Source organism: Amphiura filiformis, chromosome 16 (assembly GCF_039555335.1).
Source record: "Amphiura filiformis chromosome 16, Afil_fr2py, whole genome shotgun sequence".
In the NCBI taxonomy this organism is placed as follows: Eukaryota; Metazoa; Echinodermata; class Ophiuroidea; order Amphilepidida; family Amphiuridae; genus Amphiura; species Amphiura filiformis.
Window position 1 is genome coordinate 36,732,633 of NC_092643.1, and position 11,223 is coordinate 36,743,855.

Genomic DNA, 11,223 nt, shown 5'->3' on the forward strand with positions numbered 1-11,223 from the left:
GAGCTGCTTTTCTAAATGTGTGGCTCCTGGCCCAGATCTGCTTATTTCGAGGCTTGGACGGACTCAGTGCTCACATCGATCCATGTTTTTAATTGCAAGTCTCAAGTTTTTATAAAGTGGACCTGTGTGACATTTTGCAAATTGAGTTCGGGCTCCCTTTTATTTTTTGAAGGAATGATTTAAATAGTGTAAAAATGATGCACCAAATGGCTTCAATTGGACGTTCATTTTGCAAAATTGCAACAAACAGACACCCCCTGCATAGTGGATAAATAAGTGGCCAGCCATTTTCGCTTCTGCTTTCGATATTTGCCAATTTAGGCCCTATGTTTAACACAATTTATAGGCCTACAATAATAGGGAAAACATGTCCACAAAAATGTTTCACACTAACAGTGCCAAAATGGTCCACCGAATCTCTTCAATTAGGTCTTCATTTTGCAAAAGTTTCTTACTTCTCGGGGCACACCCGCATACTGGATAAACAAGTGCCCATTTTCGCTTCTGATTTTGATATTTGTCAATTTATGTGTAACACAATAATTTAAACTTGTCCACAAAAGGCTTCATGGACTGCTCATTTCACAAATGTTCGGCTTTTTCAAACTAAAATTTTACACACTAATAGTGCCAAAATGGCCCACCAAATCGCTTCAATTAGGTCTTCATTTTGCCAAAGTTTCTTACTTCTGAGGGGGGCACATCCCCCCTCAGACACCCCACTGTGTCCCCCAAGCGCTACGCTATGGACGCTGAATCCACAATCGTTGGGCACCCCAGTTTCATATGCCTTGCTACAAGCCTGATTCGCGAGATCTTATTTTTCAGACTCTGTAGCGTGCAAATTTGGCTGGTCAAATTTTTACAGTGGGGGACCTGATATCATCTCAGTGACTTTGTAATTTTAACAACATTGCGGTCGGACAATTGAAGAGGCTGATATCCTTCGCACGCCATCATATTCAAGAGAGATTTCCAATTTACATTTCCAATAATAAAAATCATTCTCAATCGCGGCGTTGTGCTAACCTGCGTGCATAGCGCACCATGCCATGTATATATTTCAGTGTATATTTCAATTAATCGCGTATTAATATATGACAATATTGCTATGTTTTTTATTTCACTTGTTAGGTGCTGACATAGCTAATATATGCAACGAAGCCGCGCTGTATGCAGCTCGAGAGAAACGAAAATCCATTACTGGTCCGGATTTTGAGTATGCTGTAGAGCGTGTGATAGCAGGTGCGGCTAAAGCTAACAGAGTGGTATCAAAAGAAGAACGTAACGTGGTGGCGTATCACGAATCGGGACACGCATTGACCGGATGGCTGCTGGAACATACAGATATGCTCATGAAGATTTCTATAATTGCTAGGACTAATGCTACACTGGGCTTTGCTCAATATCTACCACAAGATTTGAAGTTGTACTCCAAAGAACAGGTAAGCTTGAAAACAGAATTGTTGGATAATCTCCCCTAGACTTAATCCAGAGCAGTCCAGTTAGCTCAACCGGTAAGCAGTGATGCCAATGCCGTGCCTTAGACACACAATTGGGCTACTTGCCGATCACTTGCCGCTACTCAAAATACTGTGCCTCTGCTTGCCTAAAATTGGGCTACTTTGCAAGAGTCAGGTTGTGGCAGTAATTTGACTTTAATTTAGCAGAATTCTGAAGGTTGTAAGTCTCTGAAGCTCCAAATTGCAATAACAGTAAGTTTTGTGACCATTTATTGATTGGTCAATAACTTCCCATTAAGCAGATTTACATTCTAAATTCAGGTAATGCTACCTAAATATCAGGTATTGGGCACTTTTTTTTTGGAATCTTAAAAATTGGGCTACTTCAGAGTAATTCACCGCAGCCTGGCGAGCCAATTCACCCCACCTTGGCACTGAGAAGTTTTGGCAACACTGCCAGTAATTTACCAGACTCTGGTGTGTGGTGAGCCCCTCAGTGTCATAATTCTGTTCTCATGGAAATTTAGTTAGCTTAAATTGACAAGGAACTTGCTGCCAATTGTCCCAATCTACCTGTATGTAAATCGGGGAGCTGATCCTGGCTGTGTTGGTTAATCTACATGTAGTAGGCTGATTAAGGTTGTGCGCTTGTATAGAGCTGTGTCTGTGAATGATGATGCTAATTAGTTTACAAGCTATACAATAAGGCAAAATTTTCAAAAATGCCTGCTTTAGCCTCCATGGACCAGATCATGTCACATTTCGAGTCAGCAAATATGGAAGTGGAGTTCCGTGATTAGCCAGTTGAAATATCGTCCATTTCTCAGCATGAGGAGAAACAAAGTTTTATATTTTTTCATAAACTTTTTCAATCTTTTATAACATGGTAATCAGGGCAAACAGGTCAGAAATATCATCAATTTTTGCTGCAAATTTTAGCAATTTTTTGTTTTTGTTTCTTCGTAATATATTTCAGTTATTGGATCGTATGTGTATGGCTCTAGGAGGCAGGGCAGCTGAAGCTATTATCTTTAATAGAGTAACAACAGGTAGGAAAATATTTCATGAAGTAAAAAATAAATCACAGGAGTCTGTTAATTTACTGGATTCACAGGTCCGTATGCCCAAAAGAGTTAGACCGGATCTAAAGTTAGACCTGGTCTAAGTGGAATTTAGTTCCATCAGGAATGGTCCTTTACTCTTATTTCCTTCCTAGAGTAGCTAACAAATTCTAAAGATTTAAATGCAAAGTTTAAAAATAATACAAAATAACTTACGCAAATGTAAAGGAAAATTTCTTTTCTCCTGGGACTAAATTCCACTTAGACCAGGTCTAACTTTAGACCCGGTCTAACTCTTTTGTGCATATGGGCCACAGGATTTAAGTGCACCCCTACCTGGGATTAAAGCTTGAATGGTTTTATGCCAAGTGAGGTATGAAAAAAGAGCAACTCTTGTTACATCATGTTACTCAATGGTTCATCAGAAATTAACAACTCTGCACCCATGCTTCTGCTTATTTTATATCGCGAGGGCAGCTTTAGCTGCCCAAGTGCTATAAAAATATGCTGTAGGTGCATCATTGTTAATTTCTGATGAACCACTGTATCATGATTGAATCCCTTTAAACAACAAAAATAATCTAAAGACAAGTTCACATGATTATTTCATGAGGAATGTCAGTTAGTCATTGCCACTCCACATTACAAGAAGCTTAGTGAGGTTACATTGAAATCAACAATGAATCTACAGAATAAAAGGGTAATGTTTAGCCGCTTCCTCCAAAATATCGAATTCAACATGTATACATACACAAGTTCCCAGGCATGACAAATTTTATTTGTGCACACATGTGTATGCATACTTCCTTTACCTGGTATTTGTGTTTACGCTACTGTAAAAGTGTGGAATCGTCAACGGTTGTCTCCTATACAAAGATGTAGAAAGACTTGAAGATTTGTTGAAGATTATTAAATCATACATTTAAGACATATGTGGTAGCCTAATTAAACACCAATTATTCATCCTGTTGCAAGTTTAAGTCACTAAATTAAATTCATGATTTGAATCATGTGTTCATTTCTCATAGGTGCCCAAGATGACCTGAATCGTGTGACTAAGATGGCATATGCCCAGATCCAAACATATGGAATGGGTAGTGACCGAGTAGGTCTAGTGTCATTTCCAAATACTGGCGGAAGGGAGTCGGGCAAGAGACCGTACAGTCAAAGTTTACAACAGATTATCGATCAGGTAAATAAAGTTTCACTTATTCAAATTTGGTGATTTCACAGGACACTGGCAGCCTATATGCTTCACCCTAGCAGGGCGTAAGACAATACGAGATGCATTTCAGTTCACTGTGTTATTTAGCATTAATGTGATGCACAAGTACGCTGGCGTACTTGCGGTGATTACATGCACTTGTTTGCGCAATAAGAAACCATACAAAAATATGGGTCGTTTATGTGCGAGATTGGAACAAGTACGCACTTTGCGGTGAATAATGAGATGTTATTGAACTGCGAATGCGTGTGTGCGAAAAGTGTAAATAATATGCTTGGATTGGGTTGTGCTTCAGTTATAGCGGCTATTCATGAGGTTATGAATATAGTTAGTTTAGTTTATTCTTTCTTTATTGAGGGTAACAACTTCAGTGACCAGCACTGCTTTCCAAGCAGGCCCTCAGTCAATACAAAACATATCATAATATAATAATAGTACACAAAAGTGATACAATATAAGATATACAAAAAATGCAATCACAATTATGAATTCATAGACTATACACATTTTAACATGAAATGAGAACATTTGTTTTGAATTGTCTCAAAGACATATTTTCCATATCAGTTCGAATCATTGGTGATAAACTGTTCCAAATATGAGCAGCTCTGACGTGAAAGGTACGTAATCCAGAATTAGTGTTGTATTTTGGAACAATCAATGTATTAGACGAATGATTTCTGGTTACATGAGAATGAGTATTATGAACAAATTCAAACTGAGATGATAAATATGAAGGACTAAGATTTCTTAAACATTTAAATGTAAGAATAAGCATATGATTTTTCCATCTGTCACTTAGTTTGATCCACCCTAGTGAGTTTAACATGTCTATTACTGGCGTCCTAATATCAGCAAATAGAATCGTTCTAGCTAAACTATTTTGTAAAACCTGAAGCTTTCTTTGATATTCAAGAGAAAAGTTACACCACACTGAACTAGCATAATCAAAATTTGGGGTTACGAGAGCATTTGATAACATAACAAGAGTGTGATGTGGAAGAAAATGTCTACAACGCCTAATAATACCAATTCTTTTTGAAACATTTTTAGATAAATAATCAATGTGAGAGGACCATGACATATTATAATCAAACTTAACACCTAGATATTTGAAATCATCAACCTTTTCAATAATACAATTGTTGTATATAAGATTTACATTACTAAATTTATCTATGATATGATTGTTGTACACACAAATTGGAGAGCATGCTTCCATGTGCCAAAAAATAGATTGTCTCGAGACAGCAGGAAAGCACAACAACGCAAAGAATAGACTCCGCATTGCCCCACGATCATGAGGACCATTTAATACACATAAGCTTATTTATAATAATTTCACAATCTCATAGAAATTAAGACTATATTGAGATAATAACAGATTTCATATCAATTAAACAAATTATATACATTGAGATAATTAATTGCAGCAAGCATTTGGAATTATTGATTATCTTCATATAAATCAATAAACACACAAATTATTGGAAAAATGTGTACAAGCCAACCATACAGGCTGGACAAACAAAAGTTGACTTCTGAATCACATTTAACCAATTTCATCTTAAGCAAATCTTAAGCATATCTTAAACAGATACATCTTTGGATCAAACAGAGGATTGGATTGGAAAACAGCATTTTTAACCGCAATTAAATAATTAGAAATCTCCAAAAGAATAAACAATGCCAACACTAGCAAACGAACATTTTGTAATCAGCAAGATCTGGCATCAATGCTTAAACCATTTACTGATATATAATATATTAAATCCACCGTTATTTACAACCAAGTAAATAAAGATACTCCAAATAAGCAACAAAGCATTTATAACCCTGGTATAAAAAGGGAGGAAAGCATGAAGGCAACCCACTATAAAACGCGGTAGAAAGTGGAGACAATCTACTGACGAGATTCTTCAGGTTTTGAAGAAACTCCACCACCCTCAATAAAAAACGCAGTAGAAAGTGGAGACAATCTACTGACGAGATTCTTCAGGTTTTGAAGAAACTCCACCACCCTCTATAAAAACGCAGTAGAAAGTGGAGACAATCTACTTACGAGATTCTTCAGGTTTTGAAGAAACTCCTTACAAAGCTTTCAATAGCCCAATAAACCCATTCAATGCCATAAAACGCAGTAGAAAGTGGAGACAATCTACTGACGAGATTCTTCAGGTTTTGAAGAAACTCCATACAAAGCAATCAATGGCCCAATAAAACCAACAAATACCATAAAACGCAGTAGAAAGTGGAGACAATCTACTGACGAGATTCTTCAGGTTTTGAAGAAACTCCATACAAAGCTTTCAATAGCCCAATAAAACCATTCAATACCATAAAACGCAGTAGAAAGTGGAGACAATCTACTGACGAGATTCTTCAGGTTTTGAAGAAACTCCATTCAAAGCAATCAATAGCACAATAAAACCAACACCATAAAACGCAGTAGAAAGTGGAGACAATCTACTGACGAGATTCTTCAGGTTTTGAAGAAACTCCATACAAAGCATTCAATAGCCCAATAAAACCAATCAATACCATAAAACGCAGTAGAAAGTGGAGACAATCTACTGACGAGATTCTTCAGGTTTCAAGAAACTCCCCACCCTCTATAAAAAACGCAGTAGAAAGTGGAGACAATCTACTGACGAGATTCTTCAGGTTTTGAAGAAACTCCATTCAAAGCAATCAATAGCACAATAAAACCAACCAATACCATAAAACGCAGTAGAAAGTGGAGACAATCTACTGACGAGATTCTTCAGGTTTTGAAGAAACTCCATTCAAAGCAATCAATAGCACAATAAAACCAACCAATACCATAAAACGCGGTAGAAAGTGGAGACAATCTACTGACGAGATTCTTCAGGTTTTGAAGAAACTCCATACAAAGCATTCAATAGCCCAATAAAACCAATCAATACCATAAAACGCAGTAGAAAGTGGAGACAATCTACTGACGAGATTCTTCAGGTTTCAAGAAACTCCCCACCCTCTATAAAAACGCAGTAGAAAGTGGAGACAATCTACTGACGAGATTCTTCAGGTTTTGAAGAAACTCCACCACCCTCTATAAAAACGCAGTAGAAAGTGGAGACAATCTACTGACGAGATTCTTCAGGTTTTGAAGAAACTCCATACAAAGCATTCATTCCCCTTCTATAAAACGCAGTAGAAAGTGGAGACAATCTACTAATGATATTCTTCAAGATTTGAAGAAATTCCATACAAAGCCTCTATTTTTTAAGCATAAAGCAGCATAATTGGACATACCATTTTATTGGAGTATCTTTAACCATATTTAGTTAACTGAATCACCCTTCCAGCTTTTGGGAGGGTGGGTGGAATTTTTGGTCCATCAAGATCGAATGAACAATTGCAAGTGCATCACTAGGAGAATTATGGACATAACAAAGGAATGAAAAAATAAGACAGGAAACCTGAATGGCTGCACACCACTAAAGTGACAGCTGACTGGACAGAAAAACTGAGCTTGTTGCTATAACAACATAACAACAACCCCTAAATTAAAACTGAATTGACCAGGAGACCAAAAAACTTTAAGTGTACTTGAGAATGCTCAAGTGGAATAAGAGGATAAGCCAGTGATGCCAACGCCGCGCCTTAGGCGCACAATTGGGCTACTTGGCGATCACTTGCCGCTACTCAAAAAAGCAGTTTGTACTAAATTTGACCTCAGATGACCCCTGGTGACCTTGAAATGACCTTCCAAAAATTGGGCTTTAAATGTTGACCGTACCCACCAAGGTTCATGCCAAGACAACATTTTTACTCATTTGACCTCAGATGACCCCTAGTGACCTCGAAATGACCTTCCAAAAATGTGGCTTTAAATGTTGACTGTACCCACCAAGTTTCATGCCCGTACAACAGTTTTTACTAATTTGACCTCAGATGACTCCTGGTGACCTTCAAATGACCTTCCAAAATATTGGCTTGAAATGTTGACTGTACCCACCAAGTTTCATGCCCGTATAACAGTTTTTACTAATTTGACCTCAGATGACCCTGGTGACCTTGAAATGACCTTCCAAAAATTTGGCTTTAAATGTTGACTGTACCCACCAAGTTTCATGCCCATACGACAGTTTTTACTAATTTGACCTCAGATGACCCCTGGTGACCTTGAAATGACCTTCCAAAAATTTGGCTTCAAATGTTGACTGTACCAACCAAGTTTCATGCCCATACAACAGTTTTTACTAATTTGACCTCAGATGACCCCTGGTGACCTTGAAATAACCTTCCAAAAATTTGGCTTTAAATGTTGACTGTACCAACCAAGTTTCATGCCCATACGACAGTTTTTACTAATTTGACCTCAGATGACCCCTACATGACCTCAGTGACCTTGACGCACTAACCAATACAAACCGGTTCTGTCTCGGGTCAAGATGCACCCACCCACCAAGTTTGAGGAACATGCGACTCATAGTCTCCGAGAAAATAGGCGGAAGGCAAACTTTAACCAAAACTTTAACCAAATTTGTCACATACACACCCCCACACACCCCCACATACACACATACATACGGAAAAGTGATTATATAGTCTCCTGCCTTATCAGGCGAGACAAAAAATGGGAAAACCGTTTCTCGAGTCGATCATGCTTCTTACGATGATCATATTTGCTTACATATAGATGCTGTATTTATTGAGTTATCGTAGTACCTAAATCGTCATTTTACCGAGAAAATGAACATTGAAATAATGGCCGTTGAAGTTTAAAGTGGTCACATTTTGCACTTTCATCGAATCTCACAGGAGAATGCGGCAGTTTTCGCTTTTCTACCTTACATTACATGAACATCGGGTAAATCCACGGCCCCTTGAGAAGTTTGAGCGAAATCCATTCATAACTTGATATTTAAATCGGGGGAAAGAACTTGAAAAAACTCACATTTTATCAGCTAAAACGGAGCCATTTGACCACTAGGTATTTGTGAAATCATTGCTTTTCCATAAGATGCGCCGCGCATGCAGATAAGCGTCGCGTATTTGTGCGTTTAACAAATTGCGCGATACGCAACGCGATGCGTTGTTGCGCGCGTGTATCCTGTTGGTACAACAAAGATTTTCTTTCCTTTTCAATTTCAAACACGAGTGGAATAGTGAAATAAAATCCTTAAAATATTGCAGTTGGAGTTTACAAATCTGGAGTTTCATTCCTTATATTTATAAAAAACATAACAATGTACAAACATATCAAAAAAACTCAATTTCGCGAAAGAAACAATGTCTAGAGTACACAGCCACGTTAAACAATTAACAGGCCTTTCTCTGTCGCAGCCCACCGTCTGGCTCAAGACGGAAGCTGCTGGAATACCATCATCAACAGGGTCACAAAGGGTCAGTCATGACCCATAGGACCACGACCACGACACACAAACACAGGTCATTTATGTGCGAGATTGGAACAAGTACACACTTGATATTAATGACCTGTGAATGTGTATGTGCAAAAAGTGTAAATAATATGCTTGGATTGGGTTGTGCTTCAGTTATAGCGGCTATTCATGAGGTTAGAGATGAGTTAACAAGTCACACAGCTGGGCACTGCAACTACAAAAAGTGCTCTTAGCACAGTGTGTGTGACTGATACATGCTTTTGTGAAGTTTGATTGAAAAGACTTACTTGGGCTAATTGATCAATTGTTGAAGCAGCACTGATTGTCACTTCCGTTGTTAACTCATCTTTTAACTTTCACATTATTTACAGGAGGTGAGAGAGCTCGTCACCACAGCATATCGCCGAACTGAAAAGCTGCTACAAGACAATAGAGAAACACTAGAATTGGTAAGTCTTGGGTGTATGTTATGGTAAAGCTGATATCTTATGATGCTATGCAGTAGGGTTTTTTTTTACTTGTTAAGTTGGTTTGGTTGTTTGGTTTTTTGTCAAGCTTAGTGTTATCTATATATGCATGAATATTAATCAATCCTTCTTGAAGAGATTCATCAGGATAGTTTGTGTAGATTATCAAAGAAAATGTCTTGAAACATATCCAGTACTCACATTTTATGGAACTATGACGTTTCGAGACCCAACTGGTCTGGTCTCTTGATAACGTATGAGTGATTCCAGATGCACTGTTGGTCATGAACAATGAAGAGGGCGCCACATTCAACCTACATGTAAGTCACGCCTATGACCACATTATCCAGAGCACTATTAGAAACACTCCATCATCTAGAAACACCAACAGTGCATCTGGAACAAAAATGTTTTACTTTAGTAAAACCTAGATACGCTGATGCCTATACTGATGCACGGCAGTGAACGTAACCGTTCCGGCTGAAATCCAGAAATGACGTCATTTGTTCTGGTGCTGCCACTTTCGGGTAACGCGGGAGAAGAACATGCCTTTTGCAAACAAAATGGCCGACTCGTCCCAGCCCCTTTCCAGCGAAAATACAGCTTATTTAGCCAATGTGAACATGGGATCATCGGTTATAATATTTTCCTATCATATTGGACTAACACGTCAGCTATATGGTATTTCACGATATAACAGTAATAAAAAGAAAACTGCAAACGTTCGTTCGTCGGATGTTGACGGTGACCAGCTCTAATGACGCCATGATGTAAACAACGTCCGGGTCATTAATAATTAATTAGGTAAACCCAAATATGGAAACCTCCAAACCTATGCAAATTAGGTGTTCGACGAATCAGAATACGATCAGCCCACCTCCAAACTTATGCAAATGAGTTCAGGCGGTTACGTGAACATGTAAACTTATGCGACTCTTGTGTATACCGACCTCTGTGATCTGGAATCACTCGTACGTGATCAAGAGACCAGACCAGTTGGGTCTCGAAACGTCGTAGCTCCATAAAATGTGAGTACTGGATATGTTTCAAGAAATTTTCTTTGATAATTAGTCAACCCTTTTTGCATATTTCATCAAAACATTATGAGTGTCATATTTACATTCACTGTGTGGCATTTTTCCCCACAGCTTGCCTCTAATCTGTTGGAAAAAGAAGTCCTAAACTACGCAGACGTAGAAACGTTACTAGGACCACCTCCACATGGGGCCAAGAAGCAGATCAACCTGGATGACTTTGGTATAGGGGCTATGACTGAAGGAGATAATGGCAATAGTACAGAAACCCCACCACCTAAGAGAACTGGTAATGAGGATATGAATAGGTGAACATCAGTGCAATTGTGCGATTCTATTTAAAATACACACACCCTCTGGAAGATTTCATTTTACCATCTCAATTTCAGTTACACCTGGTTGATCCAGCTGGAAATGTCTGCTTGTTTTATGTGAAATCTTAGCTGAACTTTATTCAAATTTATAGAATCCAGTTAAAGTCTTCCACAGTGGGGGTGTGGTTTTCAATTGGAACAGCCAATTATGGACTTGAGTTAGATCAAGGAATTTAAAAGGAGAGCAAGGACTTTATGTAGTTATGTCATGGAGATGAGATTTAGGG

At 38.3% G+C, this 11,223-nt stretch overlaps 1 protein-coding gene across 2 annotated transcripts in view; it reads left to right on the forward strand.

The window, feature by feature from the left end:
• Positions 1-11,016, forward strand: part of LOC140135937 (mitochondrial inner membrane m-AAA protease component paraplegin-like) — a 42,748-nt gene extending 31,732 nt beyond the window's left edge. For both annotated transcript variants that reach the window (XM_072157633.1, XM_072157632.1), the window contains exons 12-16: positions 1,135-1,445; positions 2,440-2,512; positions 3,553-3,716; positions 9,493-9,570; positions 10,737-11,016. In XM_072157633.1, the coding sequence (XP_072013734.1) occupies positions 1,135-1,445; positions 2,440-2,512; positions 3,553-3,716; positions 9,493-9,570; positions 10,737-10,934 (824 nt within the window). In that variant the 3' untranslated portion in view covers positions 10,935-11,016. The remainder of the gene's footprint in view (positions 1-1,134; positions 1,446-2,439; positions 2,513-3,552; positions 3,717-9,492; positions 9,571-10,736) is intronic.
• Positions 11,017-11,223: the final 207 nt, after the last annotated feature.